Source organism: Montipora foliosa, chromosome 9 (genome assembly GCF_036669935.1).
Source record: "Montipora foliosa isolate CH-2021 chromosome 9, ASM3666993v2, whole genome shotgun sequence".
NCBI lineage: Eukaryota > Metazoa > Cnidaria > Anthozoa > Scleractinia > Acroporidae > Montipora > Montipora foliosa.
The window spans coordinates 40,836,598-40,864,041 of NC_090877.1; the positions used below are offsets into that span (position 1 = coordinate 40,836,598).

The 27,444-nt window shown below is 39.3% G+C and overlaps 1 protein-coding gene across 2 annotated transcripts; it reads left to right on the forward strand.

Moving 5' to 3' along the window:
• Nucleotides 1–8,184: 8,184 nt before the first annotated feature.
• On the forward strand, nt 8,185–24,066 carry LOC137970832 (E3 ubiquitin-protein ligase RNF38-like). 2 transcript variants are annotated; one of them, XM_068817414.1, is made up of 10 exons: nt 8,185–8,382; nt 12,654–12,966; nt 13,639–13,897; nt 14,336–14,503; nt 16,527–16,625; nt 17,237–17,328; nt 19,532–19,616; nt 20,108–20,168; nt 22,055–22,215; nt 23,062–24,066. In XM_068817414.1, exons 2-10 carry the CDS (start codon nt 12,665–12,667, stop codon nt 23,107–23,109), a joined length of 1,275 nt encoding a protein of 424 aa, XP_068673515.1. In that variant the 5' UTR covers nt 8,185–8,382; nt 12,654–12,664; the 3' UTR covers nt 23,110–24,066. The 2 variants fall into 2 exon arrangements, with proteins under 2 accessions (XP_068673515.1, XP_068673517.1); XM_068817416.1 differs by having other exon boundaries at nt 8,243–8,382; nt 12,658–12,966; nt 23,062–23,249.
• Nucleotides 24,067–27,444: the final 3,378 nt, after the last annotated feature.

A 27,444-nucleotide genomic window follows, 5' to 3' on the forward strand; every position in this document is an offset into this window, starting at 1 on the left:
TAGTAACTTCCGGTAGTTGATACTTCCGGGCCCGGTTGTTCAAAAGCCGATTAACGCTAATCCCAGATTAAAAATTAACCAAGGAGTTTATTTCTCTACTCCCAAATTCTGTTTAACGCTGATATTCAGCAAAACATTACATTAGAAGAAGTCAATCTTGTAAAACAAAAATAAGCAAAGAAACTTTCAACAAAAAGTTGAAAACATGAAACAAAAGTTTACGCTAATCCTGGATTAATCGCCTTTCGAACAACCGGGCCCCGGAAGAAATTAATAAAGAAAAAGCTTCTCACTGCCGATGTTTTCATTAAGAGAGGGTTTTAAGTCCCTGATTAATAGCGATTCTTTAATTTTACACTGCAAGTCAGACGTTCCAGTAGCGAGGATTTCAAAATGGTCCCATTTGATGTTGTGACCGGTAGAAATAGTATGGTCTGCAACAACAGAGGCATGACCGACTTGTGCAAGAGCTTTGAAATGCTCGGACTTCCTTTCATGCAATCTTCTTTTTGTCTTACCGATGTAAAAGGAATCACAGTCCCAACAACTGGCTTTGTATACTATAAAATGAAAATGTTTGTAACCGCTGTTTGCTTTCTTTTCAGTCCTGCTAGACCTACATCTACCTTTTATTGCCTTTTTGCATAATAACATCTGGCGGAGCTTAGTCAGTGTCCGAACAAACCGACGTTGACGTTGATTGTCCAGATCCTAGCGTTCGTGTCATCGTTTTGATCATGCCTCGTTCACACCAAACCTTAACCATGTTTTAAGCACTTTTAATTAAACACGGTTTCAAAGAATGATTTTTGTCGACTACAAATTTAGCACGGATCAAAGCATGTATTGAAACTCACCTAAAAGCCAGTCCATTTTTCTGCGACTGAGTTTCATTTTGTTAAACCCAGTTTAATTAAACATGTCTTGTTGGTGTGAATGGGGTATCGAAGAGACAGCAAGCTGTTGCTCATATTCAAGTCACTATTCAGTCCAGTTTTTACACTGTTAACGAGAGTCAGTTGGGACTTAAACCAACGAAAATAGCAACGCCGCTCTAGAACAAATGGCGGTTTTATTTTCGTGAGAGAAATGAAGGGATTATTTCCTACCTAAATGATCCCTCTGGGTCTTTTGCTCAGTTAAATTTGAGCAAAGTGAGGACAAACTGGTTTCCACTTGTAAAACTTGAAGGTAAACAACCAAGGCATGATTCACCGTCCTGAGCTTAAGTTTTAGACAAAGTTCTCGACAAGCCCTTAATATGGTCATCTCACGTTATGATTTTGAAAGCAAGAAAAGCACAAGCAAACCACGAATACACAAGCCTTGTCCTTTACTGAGAATCTTTTGTTCAGTACAGGTGCTACAAAGCTTGATTACGTTGTATTCGTCGCTGTTACTGAAACTCGGCTCTCAAATTTCCTCTAAATCAACTGAGTATTTCTGCATCAACTGAGAACTGTCAACATGTACCAGATTACCATGTCCAGCTACCAACCATTTCTTGGCATTTATAAATTTCCAAAAGCAGTGGACCCTGTAGAGAACTCACTCTGGGAACGTACTGGGCCTAGAGATTACAGAAATTTTCGTTGACGACTGACTAAGTACCAAGACCTTGTGAAAGAACAATAGCAGATTTATTGCTCATGCCCGGTATTGATTAACTTACGACTGGATTTGAGGTTTCTCCTTTTAAGAAATGCATATTCCGGTTGATCTTTATCATATTCTGATCAACGACTAAGCCATTTACTAACTAATTTGCTCGACTACACGTTGTACTGTGAACTGAGAACAAACAGAGAAGACCAATCAACGGTAGGAAAGCAGAAATAGCTCCTTTACAATAGGTCGCTTCATTTCGTTCTCGATTCGTTCATAAAAGGTATTGTTGTAATGACGTCTAGTGTCGCTTGGCATACTCAACTCGTTTAACTTGTTAAAATTTACCCTATCAGTCGCATGATTCCTGCCTAGAAAGGAAGACTTGTTGAAAGCGCTTTCCTTTGCAGGAAAAAAATGTTACTATAAGCGTCAGACAACCTGCGTTGAAACAGTTTTCGTAAAATAAGACTTATTCCTCTAGTCTCGTTCAATTGAAATCCATTACCGGAATATACCATTTGCTTCGTGGCAACCGTACAAACAAAGCTCTGTAGTGATGAAATACAATTGGACGTCCGGAGGAGTTTCCTCTTAAATGGAAGAAAATGCATTTCCTTTCCACTTTGAACCAACCGGGACTCGTTTATTTGCAATATCTGTTGAAATACAGTCGAAAAGTAAAAATTTAAGCTTATTCATTCTATACAGAAATGAGTAATTAAATAGTTACGTAAAGAGTCTTTTATGACTACATGGTAAATCCATATTGCAGTGCGGCTTACGGTTTTCTTGGGTTCTTAAAACAGCATAAAGTATATGTCGCTATCTTCAGTACTTATTTTTCATTCCCTTAGGGAAAATTTATTCTTATTTACTGTCTTTTACAAGAAAATTGTTCCACAAAAAAACATAAGAGTCACAATCTTTTAATGGAAGTGATCTAGTTGTATTAGGTTGAGTATCGTCTCAAAATTTTACAATACTATATTTATCAAACAGCTATCATAGCAACGGTTCGGGAAATTAAAGTCAAAACACGTGGTAGTAATATATAGCGTGCAAAGATGCAAGCCAATCAATTTGAGAGGAAAAAAAGAATCACTCTGCAAATTCTCCTGAAGCTATGACCTCGTGAATCCTCCCATGAAGCAAAGCTAAGAATCGCAAGCACATTTTCCGACAACCTAACGCGGGGATTTCGAAAAGGTTTTAGGTTCCTTCCTGTTCGGAAGCACTCGAACCCAACTACGTTCATGGGTTCTTTCGCGTGTTACCTGCCTAAGTATCCCTTGTTATCACAATACGATATCGCGCTATGCTAAGTGGCTTCAAATGGTCTGGCTTTCGTATGTTTACTAAAACCGAATATCGTGCAGATTGCCGGCTTAATTAATGCTTTGATAATTCTAACCATAAATCTCCTTAGTAAATATTCAGGACTTTAATAACTTTGCAAGTGGTCACTGAAGCGTTTATCCCCATGTGTACAAATAATAATAATAATAATAATAACAACGGGGGCGCAAACGATATGAAGTCTGATGTGGTTTAAAGTTTGCAGTATTTAACATTTCCCAGTCTTTCTTAGCCTGCAGTGCAGGCGTATTTTGGGCGCGCGAGTGCACATTTTCGCATTAGGCCACCATCTTAGATTTGGTAACTGTGGAAGATTGGGGCGAGGAAATATTTTCCGAGGGAGTAGGCGTTAAGTGCAAAAATGGGGAAGGGGGTCGAGCATCTCCCGGTCAAGCATCTAATCACAATCCAAGATGGCGGCATCGAAAAACCTGATTTATGTAGCGTTCCGCGCAAAAATAACGCCTGCACTGCAGGCTAAGTCTTTCTAGTCCCGTTTAAGGTTTCCCGAGCTTTTACTTTTCTGCAACTGAAAGTAGCAAATATCGTCTTACCTCAGGGCACCTCAAGGACTTGTAAATGTTGGAAAAGTAATAGAGCAGAAATCGTCTACTTTCAGCTTTAGTGACAGCTTTGCAGAGCCATTTGCTTGATAATGTTCCGGTATGTTAAAAGTTCCCCTGACTAGCAAACTTGACGGGTTAAGCCCAAAGTCGTAGGTTCAATTCCCACCCTGGTCAGAGTTTTTCTCTGTCCCTGTGTGATCCCAATTTCATTATTAGGGCTAACGCTCACATGGTTTACATGGGTAGAAAACAGCACTTCACATTACCCTACAACAGTCTTGACAATGACGTCATCAGCGACCTCAGCTATGGCGTCATCAGCGGCCATCTTAGTAGACCTATGAGTATTAAGGAAATTTTTTGACTTGTCAAAATGAATCCAGAAGACTATTGACTAATTGACTTTAAGGGATTTGAACAAAATAATGTTCACCTGCGCTCCAATGGCTTGGTGGTTAAAATGGTTGAATAGTTCACTCGATAGCTCAATCGCTGCAGAATGCTCGAGTTCGTTCAAGCATAGAACGGTTCAGGCCTTATCGCACTTCCGAAAAAAAGATATTGTAGCAAAGGGAATTATGTAAATAGGCAAATGAATGTTTTTTTCTGTTGTGATCAAGAATTTAGAAGAAAATTTACAGACTAACAGAGCGTGCCCCTCAAAGAACAATAGACCGAATAGTGCTGATTGTAACGAGTTCGAGGCACTGCTCTCTTCGCCTTTGTTATCCCCTCTCCTTTTTCTCAGAAACTATTTAACAGACAGGTTACAGCATGTAAAGCGATACTTTCTCGGATTGGATGGGTGTAAGGCGCGGGGTACTGCAATAATACAGCGTATTAGGACCGATGTTCTTCACGTCGTTCATCAACGATTTAACAAATTGATGTCAGTTTTTCATGCGTCTGCCCTGTTATTGATCATGAATTGCGTCATAACATTGTCAAAGTAGCTGTGGATCCCCGAGGCGATAGCAACTAATTGCATTGACCTTGACAATGTTATGACGAAATTTATTGTCAATTACAGGACAGACGCATGAAAAACTGATAGTCTGCGGATCCACTCGGCTATCGCCTCGGGGATCCACAGCTACTTTGACAATGTTATGACACAATTCATGATCAATAACAGGACAGACGCATGAAAAACTGACATCAATTTGTTTTTTTTACCATAACAATAAGGCAGAGGGGTCAAAATTAAGTCAAAACATGAGAAGAAAGCGAAACAAAAATGCGAGAAACTTCAATCTGACGCGAGCAATATAACGTCATGGTCGCATAAATTTTAAATTTATGTGTCTGTCCGCTTATTGACAATAAAAATTAGCCAATCAGCGCGCGAGAATTTTTGCATTCATTGTAAAATTTTCACATGAAAACTGTGAAATTGAACACGAATGCAGACGACGGTCAACTATATTCCTCAGATTCGAACAATTCTAACATGATACTAGGAAACACTGATTATAAGTTCTCATTTCAAGCAACTAATTGCATTGACCTTTTCGGAGTTATTGTGGATAATGAGGTCACGTTTAAGCAACACATTTCAATGATTTGTAAAAAGATAAATAACCAGTTAAGGAAAGGAACTTTATTTAAGTGTCTAGTCGTTCTAGCGCAGGAGCACCAATTGGAGACAATGTAGACTGAAATTAACAATTATCGCCAGTCAACTCAAATGTTGGTTTTGAGGAGAGGGCAAAGCAGAGTACCCGGAGAAAACCTCTCCGTGCAGAGCAGACGACCAAGAAACTCAACCCACATATGACGCCGAGTCTGGGAATCGAACCCGAGCCACAATGGTGGGAGTCGAGTGCTCTCACCAATGCGCGATCCCTGCGTGCAAGCGTCTCTTCAACGCCCCTGTATGCAGAAGGAACAGATAAAAAAACTCTTATTGTTGTTCACCGCATGTAGAGTCTGAATGTCACCATCCTTGATATTTATCCATGACCATATACATATTTGCGTTTGACATTAGAAGATCAAAGAGCGCAATTTCTAATCTTGGGTATCTTGTGCAAGGGTGAGCTTTAGCAAGTTTTCGTCTTTTTAAGCGCACGTCAATCTCGACCCCAGAGCTCTTCTCTTGACTGATGGAGAGAAGAGCTCTGGGGAACCTTCAAACAAACTGTCTTCTCATTGGTTTTCGTGAAGAACAGTCAAAAGCGTCTCTAATTGGTGCATTCATGTTAGCACGAGGAGTGAGCAGACGCTATAAGGTTCGAATAGTCAATTTTTGGCTACAAGAACCCTGCGTTGCATGTTCTCCTAGAAAGAGTTTTCAAGAGCCTTGTGAAGCGCACGTGATACACCATATGCGCAAATGACGATCACGCACCTCGTAATTGTTTGTTGCACCAACACGCCGGTAGCCTGCATAGCAAGCGTTTTCAGCGGGCGAGGAGCGAACTCTTTTTACGGCCGCGCGAGAATAGGAAGCGCAAAAAAATTGAGGTGGGAGGGGAGGAGAGGAGAAGGAAGCGTTTCCTTCTTGTCTCGTTCCATTTTTCGCGGGGTCAAAACATTAAAAATCTTCCACGGAAACGCTTGCTACGCAAGCTAACACGCCGATTGTTGGCAAGGGAAATTTTCTGGTGATAATCTTACAGACAATTTCAACAAATTCCAGATTTTCACAAACTTAGTTTTTGTGACGTCATCACTTCTTTAATCCAAACTTTTCATTTTTAGCCACATTTCACAAGCTTCATACTTTCGATAGACGTTTTTTACATAAATCATGCATAAATGCATCGTCTTCTGTGGCATCTCGACTCGTGTAGTGATTCCAACCTCCAAAGTTCTCCCAATGAACGCACTTCATAATCAATCACTACCTGTTCCTAGTTATTAGTATAATTCATCTTGGTATTTTTACAAATGTTTATGTCATTTATTATTTGATGAATTTAACACGTAATTCAGTTGACCGACTGCTGGGCGTTTTTCTTAATAAACTATTTATCTCCCTTTCAAATTTGTCTTCACGCCATAGTGAAAGTTCTTGTGAATGACCCCGTAAATGGCTTTGAAGCTGTCCTCGACGTAAGTGTCAAAGCAATAATAGCGTCGGAATCTTGGGATTCAAGTCCCGTCTCAACCACTAAATGAAGTTGTTGTATTTATCCTCGGTTGTTCCTGTTAATAGGCGAGCACTATCATGCTAAATTTGCTGTTTGTAGGTCAAAACTGGGTTAAAATCTAAATTAATGCTCTAGCTCATACAAGTAACATTCCTGACAAGTCACTGAGCCTGATACGAAATATAATATGGCACAGAGAGCTATTCGTATTTAGCTTTTGGCGACTTCAAGAGGACAAAGTCTCCAAACTTGACCCCCTCTATCCTTGGCTCCAAACAACAAAGAATAGCTTCAGTCACAGGCAGCCCAAGCTCGGTATACGATTTATAGATTTTGTATGGGAAAACATACTTTGAGCTTATAAATGCTAAAATAAGCTGTAAATGTAGAAATAAAGTTCGCCTACCTCTACATACGGTTGTCCTCGTCTTTTCTGTTCAATCGGAGGGCAAACTTGTGTCCGTTTTAAACGGGTTTGTGGCTTTCGAATTTTTGCTATGTCGTTAGTTGTCGTTTCCCCTCATAAAGAGTTGGAAGGCTGGTGACTCGCGGCGATCTCGTCCCACAAATTGCTCTCGCATGACGAAGCAACGGTCCGAATCGCCATAAAAATACCACAGCCTTAAGCTCAGATAAATTTCCTATCACATCAGCTCAACTCCGGGACCACACAGCGATTTTTGGCGGATAAATTCCAAATAATGTTCGACTTTCTATAATCTTCCCATCCGTTCAGCTAGATGTGTGGCTGCGGCCGTTATAGCTTGATGGCGATCGTATTACATTCTGCACTCTCATTGGCCAAGTGTTTCAAAGTGAGACAGCATTTGATGCAAAGACGTCTTTTAGTGTTTTAAATTTTGACTAAAATAGAGTGGCACTCCCGGGGTGGCACTGGCCCTTAAAATCTCGTTTTTGTGTTTATAATTTTTTATTTTCTCATCAGCCAGGGCCGGCTTGCAGTAATTCACGGCAACTCAACGTTGTAATAACGAAATTACCGCAATTTTCATAATTCTCTTCAAGCGTTAACGGCCAAACTGCGTTTTGGCTTCCATCAATCAAACTTCCGACGCCAAGACGACCACCGGCGGATATGACCTACCAATCAGTATCTTTGGTTCGCACGGTACATTCGTATTCGAACTCGACGCCGATGGAAAGCGATGGAATCCGTACGAATCTTTTTACTGCAGAATCTCTAAAAAGATATCATAATGTTATTCGAGCTGTAAACTAAACAAAAACTCCAATTCACTTTCAGGAGGCGGAGTTGATCTTCCCGGCTATGTTTGGAAATCAAAACACAGTTTGCTTAGCGCTTGAAGGTGAGATTCGGCAGACTTATGAAAATCGCAGTAATAAAACATAATAAATTAACGGAGTAAATACGACAAATCCGGGTTAGGGAACAACGTTCGGCTTGCCGGCGACGTCTGTACGAGTGCTAAGCGCTTGGGCACCGACCAGTCGGCGACCGTTTTCAGCACGGATGTGTGGGCGGCTGCACTGTCATTGGGAAGTCAGCGGTAACTTAGCATGCGCAATGTTTGCTCTACGAACTTATTAATTTACGGGACAATTTACCTTACGATAATAGTTGTCGACCGCTCTGAAGTTGATCTACCAGCTTTCTCTTCTTTTGCGGAAGCTTTTGTGAGACACCTTTACCTTCAGAAATCATTGTCTGGCTGATAAAAGGCCGTCCAAGTAAAAATATCAAGGCTAAAAGCTTTCTGTGGCGTGTGCGTTTTGAGGTAAGGTTATCCTAAAGGCGGTTCGACTCGCATTGTGATATTTTGTTTAAGCTTTTTATCTTGTCACATAGAACTGGACATTGTCCTTTCCAAGCGTTTGTGACTGGCCGTTTTTGAGATCAGCCAAAGAGCTTTTTTTTTCGTCTGCAGACCGAGATGAAAGAAAAATCTCGTAGGGGATTTTATGTACATGTAGATTTTTACCTGTGAAACTTCCTATTGCTCTAATAGATCTTCTTTCCTTCATGACGCAAGCCTTTTATCATTTGGTTCCTGAGCGCAAAAGTACACAGCAAATTTTCAAAGAAAACATATGCCTTTTCGTTTTGTTTCCACACGAATAGCATCGCAAATGTTGGTTTATGTCAATACCTTTTTGAAAGAGTTAACTGAAAACGACAACCACACGCCTTTCCTTCGTGCAATGAAAATCAAGTAAGCTGCTTGTTTTGACTTGGAGATAGAAGATCATCAGGAAAACACAATCTTTGAAAGATATGGCAGCAAAATCTTCAACTGAACGAGTCAGTTATGGCTGGATTTGTGTGGAAAACTTAATTTTCTACGAATATCGACCAAAATGCTTCTGGAATTCTTTGAGAGTACGGTCTATTGCTTGGTAATTTCAAAGCAAACATTCTTTATTGTTCTCGTGGATTTCGTTGATGCTTTAGTGCTGTTGATTTTCATGGTGTTGCCAAATGAAGATGGGAAGTCGACCTCTAGAAATTTCAATTAAGATCTCACAACAAGGGTCTGTAAAATGTCGTGATAATTTGATTTGTACTGCATTGCTAACTGCGTGTACTCTGTATGTTATCCTCTCACACTGTTCCTCCTTTCTGTGACCACTTTTTAAAAAAAGTACTAGTTTCATTGTTTCCTTAGTTTTGATAATTTACAGCACAAGTTAAGGCTCGCTTGAGCTTTCAACATTCTCATCTTTTTCCAAGGATGCTTTCATTAATGTGAAAAAGATATCTGAGATTGTTGCTTAGAGCACACATCTGATCAAGTATATTATTGTTGGTTGTAATGTTTCAGAACTTTTCTGACTCCTCTTTAAGCAAATTACAGTATTTTCATTGAAATGTTCATTTATGTTAATTCTGTTCCTGGTACATTTGGTTCTGTGATGATCAGACAGGATGATCAGACAGGTTATTTCTCAAGTGCAGTGTTTAATTAAGTGCACACATCAGTTGTAGAGAGCAAGTGTTTCTATTCATGTCCCCAGGCACCTGAAATAGGTGACCTTTTAATTAGTTGAGTTTTGATGCCTTCGAAAATTTTTCTTTTGAAGCTATAAAATAATTTTTTTCATATCTGAAATTATTTCTGTTCGTGTCTGATTTAGCATTAAACAGTCACAACAGTGCTCAGGATGTACTTTTTCTTTCATAGTGAACAAGATTATCTATCTCTGTGGAAAATACATGTAGAAAACCTAGGGTAGAGCCTGATACCGTAATAATAATTATAATAATATTATTATTGTTCTATAATCGCCCTGCTGGGAAATGAGAACAAACCATTTGCACAGTTGACTCCATAAACCCACACAATATTGCATTAAATTTTTTAATGGACAACTACACCAACACCTTGAGTGGTGTCGATAAAATGTGTAATCCAAGCAGCAAGAATCATTCAGATGAGAATTTGGTTTAATTATAATAATGTTATTATAAATAAACCATATTAACCCCTTTGCAAAACCAGTATAACTACTAACTTTCATTGCTTGCAAATGGAAAAGCAAGGTACAGTTGAGAGAGAAGAAAATTTACAGTATTGTAAGAAGAGACAAACCATCAAGGGCATCTGAACCCCTCACACTCTGAATGACAAATAGTCATGCATGTGACCGAACATCTAATGAATGTAGTAACATCAGCTGTGATCCTCACACCCTCAGGCTGCCACTGGACTCAACAACAGGGCTTCCTGTGTTTGGTGACCAATGTTTTGCACATTTGGGCAGATGCTCAACACATGTTTGACAGGCACATGTGCACTGAGTCTGCTAATCTGTGGTATCTATGGATGTGTTGTAGTGTCATGGCACACAAGTCTGGTTTTCTTGTGCATCACAATAAAATAATTTTATTATTTCCTTTTTTGGCTTCATAAAACATGTTTTTGGGGTGTTTTACATTTGGCCTATCATGTCAACAAACTTTTCCTCTTTATGTATTCGTCAAAATTGTCCCGAATATATTGTGTAGTTTTTAGAACCTTGTGATTGAAAATTAACTTGTTTATTTGCTTTGAGAGACAGGAAAAGTGATCGTACTGTGGTCCAAAACCGAGCAATGGAGGGGAATGGGTTCTATACTGGGTTGACATCACAGAGTTTTTTGTATTGTCATTGTTCAGGGCTCAAAATTGCAAGTCACTGGTCGCCAATGCGACCAAAAATTCAGTGCTGGCCACTAGATTTTCAGAACTGGTCACAACCTGGCGAATCATGTCTGATCATCCAGGATAAACAAAAGACAACTTCTATACAGTCAATCTTCATATGATAAAATTATTCCAAAGTGGTAGCTAGAACACAAAGTCCTCAATTTTCTTTCCCGATAAAAAAATTTCTAAATACAATAAGAAAATTGGTTTCACGCACTGTTAATTAATAGCACAAAATGCAGTTCGATAATTTGATCACCGTGTTTACTAGGTGCTATATTGTTTCAGGGGCTTCTTCCAAAAAATGGGATCATGGGCACACTTTAAGACTATGTTCTTCTTGGAGGGAAAAGGGGGGGGGGGGGAGACAATGATTCAACTAGAAGGTTAATTGAAAATTCAAATCCATTGTCAGCTGTGAGTGCTGAAAACGTAGATTCAGTCAAATTACCGAAGGATGTATGGAACCACCAAAAAGAGAGCATGTACCCTTAACATACAGTAGGATGGAGAACTTGTCACCTCAGTTAGACAGTGGACACATGCAAAATTGACTACACAAGGTGATTAATAAATGGAGATGAATATCGGTAGAAAAGTACTGTAAGAAATTCTGGAGGCTACTGAAACTGTACGAGCTGCTCTTTTCCTTTTATCGCGATCGGAGACTGGTACGAGCATTGTGGTTGTATGTGGGCATAGGCCAAGCAATTGTGGTAAGGTGCTTATCTGCAGTGAGGGTAAGTTGTTTTCCATGCAAGCTGTAGGAGAATAAAGAACTACATTTTAAAGAGGTGAAAAGCAAGGATAAAGGACCTAGGTTTCCCTTGCTATGGAAAACACGGATTTAGAACGTTCTGTGCTTCGCTCCATTTCAAATAAATGAAAGAACACCATCACCAAAGACATGAAAGCCAAAAACAACAGTGGCTTTGAGGTCTTTCTCCTGATGTTTCTTTCTTGCTATTTAATTATGACTTTCCTTGCGTGCAAAGTACATGTAACATTTAAAATTATGTTAACTTACCAGTTACGTAACTTACCAGTGTGTAGGGAAAAAAGGTGGCGGACAAATTTTTCACATTAGTCACCAGCTGGCTCCTGAGCAAAAAAGTTAATTTTGAGCCCTGTTGTTCTTTGAAAACAGCAATGCAACAGGGTTCTCCTTATCAGGTGGTAACCGGTAAAAGTTACTGCTTGTAAGAGCACTTATTACCGCCTGCAAATGCTCAGCAGTCGCTTATCCTTTGCAGAAGGTCCAACATTAACCAAATGCTTTACCGGTTTGAAAAGGTCCCTTACCTGTTGTGCTGAAAACTAGGGAGAACCCGGATGCAAAGTAAAAGTAAGGTCAACCCGGCTATGAACCCACTCCCCTTTATTGCTCGGTGATGGATCAAAGTACATGCATGACCACTTTTCCTGTCTTTCAAAGCGAATAAAAAAAGTAAATTTTCAATAAAAACTACACAATATATTTGGGACCATTTAAGCACTTTAAGCATGGCACTTTAAATAAACATGTTTTACTGTGAAATGTTTCGCATTTGAACAGGCCTTGAAGTAGCCGACACTTTTCGTCAGCTGTTGTTACTTATTGAAACCACTGAAGCAATGTACCACCGGATTTGATAAACATTTAATGATAAAATATATTATTTGTATGATATATTTTTGAGTTGTTACATTTTCGATCTTCATTACAGATGCTGTTTTTTTAGGATAACCTTGGTGTTTGGTTACGGTACTTTTACATTTTGTGTCTCTTTTACATGTAAATCCCTTCTTCAAGTGTCACCATGTCACTGGCAAGCTATGCTGCTAAGTTATAGTTTTTTCTTATGTTTTGTTTTTATTTTCAGTAAGTTTTGAGATGGGACAGAGTGACACTGAAAGTACATCTTCTTCCATGAGAGGAAATCCTGGATCTCCACGTGACATTTCCGTTCTCCTAGATGATTCTTCGGCTGATATTCCTGGTTTTCAACACCCAGCACCTATATCACCTTCAGCATCAACTTCCTCAAGTGAAACCAGTGATTTAGACAATTCTGTTATTATCACAAGCCAGACTCCCAAACGCACAGATATTCCTGTTATTGACTTGACATCTCCTGATGAAGGAGATGAAGGTGCTGCGAGAACTCATGGAAGTTTTGGCGGGAACCTTCCATGGTAAGTGCAACTGGGGCAATCAAACCATTAATCTTCCAAGATGTGTAGTGTATATTTAGCAATTATTGAATGAGGTTGAGTAGGATATAAAGAATTCTGTAGGTCGAGGAGGGTGGGTGTTATCCACCAAGGCCGAAGTCCGAGGTGGATAACATCCTCCGAGATCTGCAGAATTCTTCATATTCTACGAAAGCAGAATTCAATAATTGCTTTATTATTCATTCAAAATATTTTCTTTGTGCAAACGTCAAAACCTACTCGCAGCCATTTTTCTGCTTAACAAAACTAACACAATCTCGTCCCCAGCTTTTTTCGGTCAACGGTTCAATAATTTGCAGCGGGCTGAACTGTTGACGTCATTGGCTCAATAATCTGCAGCGGGCTGCACTTTTGACGTCATTGATTCAATATGACGAAGTTTCTTTCCAAATCTGGTGAACAGCAGCTGGTTATGGTGAATTATACGTGTGGTTTTAACCAATCAGAAACGGTGAAATATTTTGAACGAATAATAATAATTATTATTATTGATGACCCATTGTAGTGTTATTATTTTGGGAACAGGCTTGTCCAATCTAAAAAAAAACTTTTGATTCTGTGTGTAACATTGATTTTGATAATACCATTGCTTAACTTTGTTTGTTTGATTCAATCTTAAATTTATTTTGACAGTGAGGATTTTGCACAGTTTGCATCCAATTATCGTTGGCGTATACATGGAAGAGATCCGCGAAGTCAACGCTTCCCTCTGCCTGACAATCGTTTAAGGTCTCGGCGCTTTCCAAGGAGGCATCTTCCATATAGCAATTTATGGGAACGTGTGCCAGCTCCTTCCAATAGGCACGACCCGTTACTGGCAGAGCTTGCTGATTTGGTCCCTAGACCTAGTCCACCCGCAGATAGCAACTCACCTATCATTATTGATGACGAGGTAAGACATTAATGGACTTCACATACTATAATCTCTACTCTTGTTTTGGGCCATTACTCTAGTGATAGTCAGTATTAGTATCACCCAACAGGCTACGGGTCTAATTGTTAATTAGCAATAAGGGAATGCTTTGGATTCAACTTACACATACATGTAATGTTATCTTTGTTACTTTAAATGTCACAGACCACAGGGTTCAAATCTGTGGTTCTTTTAATCAGGGGTAGGGGGTTAGGGTTAACCGTAACAAAAATTAATGTTTGATTTGTGAATAATACAGATGTATAATAAAACCATAACTGCTACTTCAAGAAAAGAGGCATGCAATGTAGGCAGCTTCCTGTGATCAAGTTTCATCTCACCACTAGCTAAAGACTACATGTAGTTATTTTCAGTAGTGTCTTGTTTAACTCTAAATTTGGTTATTTTGCTTTGTAGCGATCTCCATTCACACAACATCAAGTCCCGCCAAACGATGCCCCAAGCTGGTTTTTGTCTGACAGGCAGCACCGCATGGAACGTTTCCGTCGCCGCCTCAACGCAACCAGGCAAGCAGGGAGATGTTATCTTCAGTCCGATGAAGCACTTGCATATAGATTACAACAGGTAAAAAAGACACGATCTATTTCAATGTGACCTACATGTAGCAGGGCTCAAAATTGCAACGTACAGTTATACAGTTGCATTTGGGACTGAATCTTTTTCCTTTTGTGACTAAAATATTTGGAGGAGTCACAAATTTGCAACTACTTTTCACATTTGCTATGGCATGGGTCACACTAGGCAAATCTTTGCCGGAATTTGTTTACTTTGCGGTGGAAATCTGTCATCCCGGGCCTTTGCTTAATGCAACCCCAGGTTTTTCGCTTCGGCAAAAGCTTTGCGAATCGGCAAAACATCAAATATGCCGTAGTGCTTGGGTGGGGCAGGCAGATTTTCGCAAAGTCGAGCCAAACAATGGGAATCACAGCTGTAACTGTCAACACTTGTCAGTATAACATGAAAAACGATACGCACAGGAAGTTCAGTTCTAGTTCGCGGTTTAAAATACGGTTAAATGAAGTTCTTGTGACTCAAAGCTACTGGTATGTTTTAGTAGTGTAGATCAAAACAACGACTCTACCCGGCGGGGAACTGACCAGGCATATGGTGATCAAGCTATCCTTTGTCGACGTCGATGTCTTTCTCTGATCATGGCCGCAGTTAAAACAGTATAACATTCCTCTGCCCATCGTTCGTATATCAAGCGAAAGACTACAAACTGCTGTAGGTTAAGCTGAATGAACAGAAGGAGAATCACCGTAATAACTATGAGCACCCCTTCCACGGGACGCATACTTGTTTCTTTTAAGACCGCGATTCATATCATGTCTTTCAAAAGCACATGGGTAAACGACGTGGTATCTAGTATCTGGTTACTGACAATTATCTCCCTAGTGCGACCCGCTGTTTCTGTCAAAAAGTTTTCCTTTCTACTTGGGGTTTCCAATTTTTGTGGCTTTTTAGCCGGCAAAGATTAAAACTTTTCCCACATGCAACCCATACCTATCTGAAAATTAAAGGGTTTAACTTACATGTAGCAGTTGAAACGTTGCTGCTAGTTTTGCTAAAATAAAATAAAGAAATAACCCCAACTCCTGTCATGAATTTTGTATCAATCTGAAGATATGAGGCAGAATTGTGGTGTAATTTAGTTGCAATCTTACATGCACAGTGCCATTCCCTCATTCATTCATCAGTTTAAGGACGGTGCCTAATAATTAAAGATATTTTTGCCCCGGTGTGTGATTATGCAGGAAATGTAGATCTTAACAAGTGTCATTGAAATCCAAAAAGAAAATTGGGGGTAACCACGAATTTTTCAAAGATAATTCATGAATAAAATACATAGCAATGTATGGCATGGCGTTCTTTCTCAAATTGAAGCTTAATTATTTCTCAAAAATGCATGGTTACCCCCAATTTTCTTTTTGGATACCAAGAGTACTTACTAAGATCTACTTTCTCCGGATAGTTTTAAACCCAGGCAAAAATATCCCTGTATTAGTAAGCGTCACTGATAGGAAATCCGAGTATCTCGAGATGTGCAGAACGGATGCGCAATAACAATAGTAGGCACCGTCCTTAAGCGGATTTTTTAGACATAAGTATTGTAGGCTTTTTTTTTACATGTACATAAAAATTAACACTTGAATAAATTTTCGTAGCTTGTAGCAAAATTGCGACCAGTCTAGTCATGGGAAGGTCATTGGGGTGCTTGCTTGTATTTTTTCTGGGTACTGGCAAGTCGCTATCAACAAGTACATTTTTCAACTTTTTTATTGTAGTAGACGTTTTTAGTGTTTTGTTTTTCCATTTCGGACCACACAATATTCTCGAGTGAATTTCCCTTTTTGTTTTTTCGTAAGTTATTCTTACATGGACATATGCAAGTGCGAAGGACAACATTTGAAAGAAACTGTTCTCCATACATGTACAAGCTAAAAAGGTCTATTACAATCAGGTGTTGTTGAACATCAGTTGAATTCCTTTATATTTTTACACGTTTTTTTTTTTTGTCAGAAACGGGTTAACAAGACCTTTTGTTTTCTGAAACAATAGTTTTCAAAAGTTCATTCTTTTCTTCAAGGCTGAATATACTCGTGATGTAGAGGAGCATAGTGCTGCAGATGTTCGTCAACCAGCTGCAGCAAGAGTAGGACCTTTGCATGCCGTACCACATATGATGGTAAGATGCATGTTGCTTTTTTGCAGCCATGCTATAGCAAGTAAAATGCTGGAAAGCTTATGTGTTTTTTGTTAAAATTCCCTTTATACATGAATTGATTGTGTAATTGGTGGAAAATTGATAGTATTAACCTGATTAAAAAAAATTCAGACTCAGAGCAATCATTATTTAAACAGAAATATTTTGACTTTATCACACCTTCATCAGTTGAGTGTTTGATTTCCTTATCCGTCAGATGATTGTAAACAATGTAATGATTTTAGTGGGCCTTAAACAGTTGGCAAGTACTTCCCCCCATCCCTGTAAAGTGTCGGACGTAGTTCCTTGATGGAAAGTCAGGTTATGCCTCCAGAGCAGGAAACTAATCTTTTTGATACTCAATCATATTAATTTTGGTTACACCACAAGAAAGCATTCAGTACTGTTATGATTTCCAAGTTTAAAACTTTCATTTATTACAAAGAACTTCTATTGTTGGCTATTGCTCTGACGCTGTGATTGGTTGTTTTGGGACAGTGTACAGCAATTTGTGGCTTATTTTGAGCCCAGAAAATTTGGAGAATCTTCAAGTTTTGATTGATGTTGAATTGTCTGTTTTTTTTTTCACGCAGCACCAGCCTCTACAGTTGCAGGCACGACGTACTGGTAGGCGTCCATTCCATACAAGTCAAGCTGTGGCTTCAGATCTTTTTCTGCCTTTTGTGTAAGTATAGTACTGTTTCAAATTTAACAAGTGTGAGGATTTCCAAACATGAGAAAACATTTCAAACCACAAGGCCACAGGCCAAGAGTTTCCTGAGTGCTTGGAATCTGAAACCTGAAGCAAACATTTTTGATATTACATGTAGTTGTTCACTAACAATTGCATAAAGCTGTATGGACAGTGCGTGCCTGGGAAGTCCAGGGACCTCCTTTGTGCTCATTCGGCCCCTGGCCCCTGGGATCATCTGTTGCTCTTTCACACAAGGAGAAAGCTTTTCGATGGAAAATTGCCATAAATTATTTTGAAGGAACATAAACGGGTGAAATCCGTCATTGACGACTTTTTATTTGTTGCTGTTGTTTTGGCGTGGAATCATCGCACATCACCTCATCGTGTAGTGTGATATTTTGTGGATGAAACCGCAAAATAAAGGTGCTACACGGCATTCAAGTTTTGTTGGCGAACGAACATTACATATAATCAATCAATCCAATTTTGATCCGGGTTTATCCCCGTAAAAGGGGGTGGCCAGATTTACTCCACTTTGTCAGCAATCTTTCTAACTCCCACACTCCATTTCGCTCGATTCATGGCGTCCTTTTTTCTCCAAACCGACGCTCTTGCTCTCCTTCTCCACTTGCGTCTTCCACGTCTTCTTTGGTCAAGTTCTTTCCACATCTTCTAAATTAATTATTAGCAAAAAACGCTCATTGATTCATGCGAGAATATTTTCCAAATGGGCATGGTAGACGGGATGATGAGAGCTGTCAACCTGTCACAGGGTTTCCAAAACACAATATGAAACCATTGCAGTCTCTCTTTTCGCTCTAACAAACGCCTGCGGTATTTGCGACCCACAGTTTCAGCCATTTTGAAGTGTTCGTTCATTTCAACGATTTACTGTAGAGCAAAAGAGAGACTGCTCGCAGTCTAGGAGAGAAAGGGCTTTAGAAGACAAGCACAACATCACAGAAGCCAGAGAATCTTTGGAAATAACTTGAGAAATGATGCGAAACATGCATAGTTTAATTCGTCCACACGTGTTAAAACTTGGTTCTCTCATGTGACAAACAAAGCAAGAAACTCGTAAACGAAACACGATGAAGTTTTGCAAAGCATTTTGATTAGCCAACCGTGTAACAATTATAAAACAATCCTTTCCAATCAGCAAATGCCTTTGATGAATGCAAGAGACAATTTCTGCTTGCAAACACATTAAAAATTATATTATTCCAGGCTACTAAACCGTCGAACGTTCGTAAGATTTAGAGATGTCTTTTGAGCTTTCTGCTTTTGATAACTGAAAGTTTCAAGTCGCTATTTCAAAATTGTGCTAGTGAGTATCTTCACCATTTATAGTTGGACAATCTTTTTCAATTCAGCTGGAATTGCTCACATCGTCCCACTGCATTCTTTATACTGAAGTAAATAATTATGCTAATTCTGAATAAAACATTTAGCTGGAACTTTGACCCATGTATAAGTCTAGGGTGATTTTTGGAGCTTATTTTGAGGTCATAAAAGGGTTACTTATACACTGGTAAATATGGCAAATTGCATTTAACATTAACCACATCAAAAACACCCTTGTATGTTTTGGGGACTTAAATGACTGTGCTGTCAAAATCAATGTCAGCCGTAAATATGCTTGGTTTGAAGTGCGAATTTTAAAATATGTGATTTAAAGAAAGTTGTTTATTTTCATGTTCTGGTCATACTGGTGTGTAGTTTTTAATCCATTGTGCTTCATTTTGGTTGGGAGTCAGTGTGGTTTAGCAGTTATCAACCTCACCTCCCACCTCTGTGACCCAGTTTCAACCCTGGCCTCGGGTCGTATGTATGAGATCAGTCAACCTCAAATCTGACTCTGAGGGTTCACTGGGTATTCCGGTTTTCCTCCCTCATCAAAATCGACTCGTGGTCAATTACATTCAGCTGAGATAGGGAGAACCTCTGGTATTCTTCCCTTTCATTGCATGAAATTATTAAAGTTTCTATTATTACTGGTTTTTGTGAGGGAATAAAAATGTGATACCCAGTTGAGAACCCTTGGAGCAAGGTTAAGTTCTTACACAAGCTCACTTCCCTCCCCTGTAAGATTTAACCCTGTGCCATACTGCTGGGGCTTTCTTCACTAGGCCTTTCCAGGACAAGAGGCTCAACAGTTTTGTTTTATTATTGTTGTTGTTGTTGTTGATTTTAGGTCAGTAGTTTCTATTCCTCCTCCGCCTCTTCATCACTATGGTGACTCCAACCAAGGTCTTTCGGCTGAAGGAGAGGATTATGAGGTAAACAACTGATAAAATGATAGCAATAATTCAGAGCTATGTATTTTCTCGATGAAATGTCATGATTGGCCATCAGTTTTGGCCTGGCTCCCACAGATGTCCTTTACCTTGGAGATAGAGCATAAGAACAGGTTATCAGAAGGCGATATGTCTGACACTATCTTCTTTGGGAGCACTGATATTTCACAGTGTGCCAGAGCCATCATTGATAAATACCCATATGGATCATGTGAACTTACGTTTTTTTTTACTTGAGAAATGCGAGAAGCACTCATCCGTGGCTCTTTCGTCTCTAGGCTCTTTTCTTGTGTTCTTAGAAAAGCCCACATGTATATAAAGCCGGTGATACACGGTTCAACATTTGTTGATTAACAACAACGCGTCCAGTTGGCGAGTAAAATCGTCTGGCGTTAGAGTTTCAATCCCAAGGGTCAATGGGTTAAAAATAAACTATATGGTTTTTTAGAACTTCCCTAATGTCTTCCTTTCAGGCCCTGTGGAATCTTAGTGAGCGAATAGGATTAGCTAAGGCACGCGGACTGAGCAAAGAAGGTAAGAAGTCATGTTTTTACAGTATGAAGGGCAGTGTTGATCACATATTTTATAATAATTATCAAATGTATTTTTGTAATGAACCACTTTTGTGATTACAGTAAACTGCATAATTATTCGCAAGTTGTGTTATTGACAGGAATTTTAAACAGTGCTTTCAGGACAAAAATGAAATGTGCTGACATGAATGTGGCTGGCATAGCATAATTGCAAACAGGGTGCATCGAAATGAAGAAACATGAGGGATTTAACATTAATATTATTTTATTTGTGGTCGAGATTTTTTATGTACTTTGCTTGACTTATTTACGAACAAATGATGTACAAACAAGACCATAGTAGCCCACAATTAGCATAGCTATTCTAGGGAGCCCACTTAGACTATGACACCATTACTGGCTCTCACAACAAAATAAACAAAAAGACACTTGGCAAGCGACAATAATTGCATGTATACAAACAAACGCCGCGTACATAAGAGAGAAAAGGGTTCTAGAATGATTTAAGATGTTTTAGGGAAGTTGTTAAAGAAAAGCCATGTACTTTGAAAGATCAGTGTAGTGCATATCAACATTCATCTCCTCAATACGAGCATCAAGAGTTTCGCGCTTCCGGTTGAAACGCAGCGCACCATGGGATAGGCTGTCCAGAAAAGTGAGCACCAATTCTTGAATGCCAGCCATACTGAATATCTGCTGTTTCAGATCGCGTCTCTTTACCCCCGATTCATACTGCATTTTTCCACTGAAATTCCGCCTTTAGCCGTTGCATATTGGTCAGTAATCCTATAAACTGGTGAGTAAATCCATTTTATGGCTATTAGTGTCTTTATCGCGAAAATATTGCAGTAAAACCTGATGAGTTTTGAGGCTGCGAGGCGTGTTGCTCGTTAAATGTTTCACGTCTGTAATCATTCTGTTTTGATTTCTTCTCCAGGTATAGGATTTCGGCAATCGGATTTGTTTACTTGTTTGCTTTCCAACAGCGGGAAAAGGCTGACTAAATGGGCAAAACAAACCTGCACTGCCTTCATGCATGTTTGAATGGGACACAAACGTGCGATTGTGAGCCACCATTTCGATGTGTTTCCATCTCCCGCGGAGAAAAGGATAGCGAACGAAGAAAACGATGGATGGAGAACATCAACAGGAAAATAAGGAGGGAAAAAGTCTGGACACGAAAGAATTTAATAATCTTAGATATTTGAAATCAGGGACCTTGCTTATGCACTTGACACAGATCCGTTATCAGGTGAATACAATTTTTAGCAAGAATTCTTGTTTGTGTCCCATTCAAACATGCATGAAGGCAGTGCAGGTTTGTTTTGCCCATTTTGTCAGCCTTTTCCCGCATTTGGAAAGCAAATAAGTACACAAATCCGATTGCCGAAATCCTATACCTAGAGAAGAAATCAAAACAGAATGATTACAGACGTGAAACATTTAGCGAGCAACACGCCTCGCAGCCTCAAAACTCATCAGGTTTTACTGCAATATTTTCGCGATAAAGACACTAATAGCCATAAAATGGATTTACTTACCAGTTTATAGGATTACTGACCAACATGCAACGGCTAAAGGAGGAATTTCAGTGGAAAAATGCAGTATGAATCGGGGGTAAAGAGACGCGATCTGAAACAGCAGATATTCAGTATGGCTGGCATTCAAGAATTGGTGCTCACTTTTCTGGACAGCCTATCCCATGATGCGCTGCGTTTCAACCGGAAGCGCGAAACTCTTGATGCTCGTATTGAAAGAAGCTTTGGAAGCAACCCGTTCAGTAATAATTATTTACGTTTGCTTTCCTAAGCTGGCGAAGTTCAGAGAGGATAACATTCCATATTTTTGTACCAATTTTTTTATTTATTTACTGTTGTGCTGTTTCAGTGATTGACAACATTCCAAGCTTCCGTTACAGTGCAAGTTCTAGAGATTTTTCGAATGGAAACTGTGTAGTGTGCATGAGTGATTACATCAACCGCGAAAAGCTGAGGCGGTTACCCTGCAACCATGACTTCCATGCAAAATGCATTGATCGCTGGCTAAAGGTTAGAATTTCAAATAAGCTCACAACCATAGACTGTATTCATAAATGGCGGCCAACAAGTTATTCCTTTGTTCTTTTGGTACAATAAGACCAACTAGCCACGTTTGCATTGACAAAATTCAAAAGAAATGTTGCTTTAGAGCGAGGCTTTTTGGTTCATTAGCACAAAGACCAAGGAATAATTTATTGGCCATCGTTTTTGAATACGATCTGTTTCTGTCAAGTTGTTCAAACCAGGTTTTAAGCAGTGATCCTGGGTCAAGTTCGGTCAAAATCTTGAGGTTTCCCACTCCCTGTTCAACCAGTGGTGTGTTAAACAGAACAAAAGAGAGTATTGGCGTGAAAATGGTAGTCAATTCTTTGAGAAGTAATCAAGGAAACCAACAAAGCCGCAGGTTTTTTTTTTTTCTTTTCAAGGACAACAGAATGGCTGGAAAGTATAGCAGCCTCTTAGGGAACAATTTGATTGGGTCACTGCTATGCAAATATATAAAAAAGAATTTTAGGTAATTCTGTAATATCTAAGCAATGATCCTCAGAAAATTCGAGATTCAGGAAGAATTTGAGATCAATAGCGCCCTGGGCACCCAAAAATTATCAGTTTTTAATGGCTAATAACTGGGTCGTTATCAAAGCTGAGTCTTAAAATTGGAGGGTGAACAAAGTTTAACATGTCAATTTCTAAATAATATGATTGATGCCTTTTGTGAGCCAACTCGTATGACGTCAGTGAATAGTCCCTTCCCATAAGGACTAGGAACATTCATTGTGTAAGACGAAAGGAAATGTCGTGTGAAGTTTCGATGGATAGTAGACTAAATCATACTGTTTGTCCATTTTTTTATAGAATAATCGGACATGTCCAGTGTGTAGAGAGGTGGTTATGGAGTCTTGATTACATCCCATGTATTGGACAAGCTATTTGCAAGTCTGAAAGTTAATTCCTTATTTACCGGCAAGAGTGTTAAGTGTACTCACAAAATTTATGTCAGTACCGCGTTGCATCCGAAATTTGTTTAGTGCTTTTGATTTCATTATCCTGGAAAAGGAAAACCCGAACACGGCTATATTACTTTGTAAAGGACTCTATGTTGAAAATTGATTTATTTTCTGGGCACGAGTATCATCAAAAAACCCTTGTCAGTTTTATCTCTTTCACTGTTTGGCGTTAATGAAATGATCAATAACCTTAACCGTGAAGTATTGTTGCTTTCATTATGGAGTCGTTTCTGAAATCGGTGTTACTGAAGCAATGTCTTGTTAGTTACCCGTAAGATTTAATACTCTCTTCTGTTTACCCTATCGTCACTCTTGGCAGTAGTTTTTTCACAGCAAAGAGTAGTGAAAAATCGTGTTTATTTTGGTGATATTGTGGCCCACAGAACTCTTTATTATTCAAAAGAATCCTTCACTTTGCCTCTAAAGGTTGCCAGTTCCCAGTTGTCTTTTTTCATCGTTGAAGAGTTACAATATTATTGTTTCTTTTCTCTCTCCTTGTGACATAGCTTTTTTATTGAGCTTGTGTTGTACAGCTGAAATTGTTTCCGTATCACACCAAGAGCCTTAAAATTTGCATTGAACCTTCATATATCATGGCATGTATTCTTTGCCTCAAAGCTGTGGAAAAGTTCAACCATTTGCCTGCAGTAACGTGGGATTTTAAACCTACATTACAATTGTAAGTTTAAGTTTGAAATTCCAAACACCGCCTGTACATAGCCCTAGCTGATTAAATACGTGATTTAAGGAAAAAAATTGTACATACTATTTAAAGACCTGAAATGTATTAATGAGACAGTTGCATTTATCATAGACAAAGGCATTATTAGACATTAAACACGTTTATACAAAGTTCAAATGACGTTTTCCTTTGCTATGGGTTGGATAATCGCTTTTGCTCAGCCTCGGTGTCATATTGTCTTTTTTTTCTCTCGTATTCAACTTGCTTGACGCCAACGGAGCAAGCGTATTTGTAGGAACCAAGGGCTCCACGGAGATCTTATCCATTCCTGGCAGCGTTAAAATTGGGGCCTCCTTCTAGTTTAGTGTTCCCTTAATTTCGCGCGTTGAGTTAAAAAAAACTCGAAGAAGACAAGAATCGATTTGGTTTTTTAGCCTGTTCCACGCTTTCGAATAGAGGGAAGAGCGAAATTTCAAGGAAATCACGATGTGAGACTGATCTTCGGTGTGGGAGAGCGCTTTTGCTCTTCCTACTCTCCTCCTTTGCTTTCGATTTTTTTCTCTCGACCGCTCTGTCTGATAGCCTAGAATAGACTAGATTGTCTTCAACAAGGTGTGGTAGAAGACAAGTTAAACAAGGTAATTATTTTAACAAGTAAACCAAATTATCTCAGGGGTGAGGTTGCAGTCGAGGCTAAATGCAAGATAATCTTGAGCGTCTGAGAACATCCCTCGCACCAGCTTCCATGATGCCTGCGATATCTCATTCGGGGATTGGCTCAGTGGAAAAGGTACTCCTCTACCCGCTAAGGTGGCCTGCGAGTCGATGTTGATGTACGGAGACTCAGAGTATATGTAAAAGATATTTGAATTGACCTATTCTTGGGTTTCACTCACGTGATCAACAGCCATGTTTTTAAACGAAAACAAAAGAAGACGTTAGCATCATAATAGCTTTCAATTCCCGGAGGATTGGATCGGGACACCAACATGGCCGCCATTTCATTGTTTGGGGACACCAACATGGCGGCCGTGACGTCACGTGAAATCCAAGAATAGCTTGTACGTTTTGTTTTCTTATTTTAGACCACGTGATATTCTCAAGGGGATTTTCCTATTGTTTTTTTCATAAGTTATTCGTACATAAGCACCTGCATAGACCGTAATCGGCCAAGAAATTATTCTTAAATCATCCTCACTAGCTTCGTTAGCACGGAAAAAATTCAAAAGAACTTTTGTTCCAAAGCGAGGCTAGTGAGGATGATTAGCACAAAGACAAAAGAATAATATATTGCCCGCCATTTATGAATGCGGTCTCGGTTTTCACATGACGTCACGACCGCCATGTTGGAGTCCCTAAACAAAGAAATGGCGACCAAGTCGGAGCCCCGACCAAATCCTCCGGGAATTTAACTCTATTATTATGCAAACGTTTTCTTTTGTTTCCGTTAAAAAACATGGCTGATGATCACGTGAGTGAAAACCAACAAGATAGCATTTGAAAGAAATTATTCCCTAGAGTAACATCACGTGGTCTGAAATGGGAAAACAAAAGGTACAAGCTAAAGAGATCAATTGCAGGGGAAAGAAACTTGTCAAGATTGAAGATCGTCGCAGCTATGAATGATACATGAGCAGTAACGAAAAGTCTCAATTCTGGCTTGGACGGGAGTTTGAACCCGATGTCAACGTATGTGGGTTGAGATTAATGGTTCTCTACTTCTCTCCTAGCGTTTTTTTTCCCAGGGTACTCCTGCAGTTTCCTGCGGTTATCAGCTCATATACCTTAGTTTGACCTTATATGTCAATTGATTGCGATAAGGGTAACTAAGCTAATTTTTTTTTCCGCCGGAAAGCGACATTTCTCTCTGAATAAAGAGAGAAAGTTTGTGATGAGCCTGTGTCTGTCTGACCTCAAGGTATTTCACAACATCGCATTTTCATCAAGTTTTTTCGATTTCGCTCGGATTTTCTCGCTTTATTCGCTCGTATGTTGTGTTTCCAAACTTTTGGGGTTTAAGGAATTTAATAAAACAGTTATTCCATTCGCGCTTGTTGGATATGAGACTGGTTATAGCCAATTCCGCGCCACGCGCCCCGTTGGCCCGCGCCATGAAATAATTGTTAATTATAAAAAACTGAACCTACGGATATCAGATTTCCAGCATTTTCATCGGCTCGCCGGACACAGGCTATCAGTTCATATACTTGCTCCACCTAATATAGTCAAAAACACTTTTGCAGCTCTGAGGAAAAAAATGGCCGGCAAAAGCCGTTTTGGCCCGGAATTGTCTAAGGCAGAAATCGATGCTTCAGTGCAAGAGTTGTTTGAACCTGGAGTTCTCAATAAAACAATTATTCCACTCGCCTCCACTCGCCTCGTTGGTTATCTATCACTTCATATCCAGCGCGCCCTCGTAGAATATTTGTCAAATATATCGGAAAAATTATCCAGACGCGACAAGGTCAGGGCACATGAAGTACCAATGAGTACTCCCTGTCTAAAGACACTGTGTGACAAGGAAAATGAAGTATTACAAACTGCCGGCCTTACAGCTGGCTTGGTTATCGTGCTGTACATTCTGTTTATGAGTTGTTTGCAAATATCGGAGCTACATGTAACATTATCAGAACCTGATCTCGACTAAAAAATGAAATATCATACCACTGTAATAATATAACATATCTTGAGACTTTCTAAAGTGAATATTAGTCGCTAACACTTTGAGACTACATGGGGATGTGCAACCCCGTTGTGCTTTCCTCGTCTAGGAGAGTGAATTTTTGACTTTGCAGAAACAATGGTCAACCTCAAGAGTTTGTGTGTTTGTGATTGTGATCTTTGTGGATTTGCACATTTCTTGTCACACGTTATAACACTTGAAAGAAAAAAGCAAACCAACAAAAACTAAAACCCGGTGTCTTGCCATCATTTTGACACAAATGTATCCTTTTTTTCGCGAGTTGTTAGTAAAAAGTAAAATGCAAGATAACTTGATGATGGCGGGCGCTGAAATCGACGTCACTTTCGATTTTGCGATAAACTTGTGCAGCCAAAAGTACAATAGAAAAATTGAACGTTGCAAAAATCTCCTAAAATGTTTTTCGCTGATGATAACTTTTTTTTATTCGGGGTTCAAAATTTATGTTGTTTTCATGTCGCATTTTTGTTGCTGATGGCAAAATACTTTATAGGTGGTTTGCAAGCAATCTCTAAAGGCACAGATAACATTGCTGCAATGTACAATTGGTGGTGGACGTACAAACGGAGTTAATGAGAGATCTTTTGTTTTCTTCCACCAACATGGCGGAGATGACGTAACTTGAAAACCATCTATTGTCGGTCTACACTTCCTGAAAACGTCCTTCTGCTCTTCCTAAAAACTCTAGTTCGATATTTATTTACTTTTTTATCAATAGTTGTTTTGTATAAAGCAGACTAACGAAATCTGCACTTTGCTTAGTTCGCATTTTTTGAGCGTTAAAATAGAATTGATGCTTGCAGTGATAAAGAATTTGCCAGGGAATTTGAAACTGATTAACATGTCAC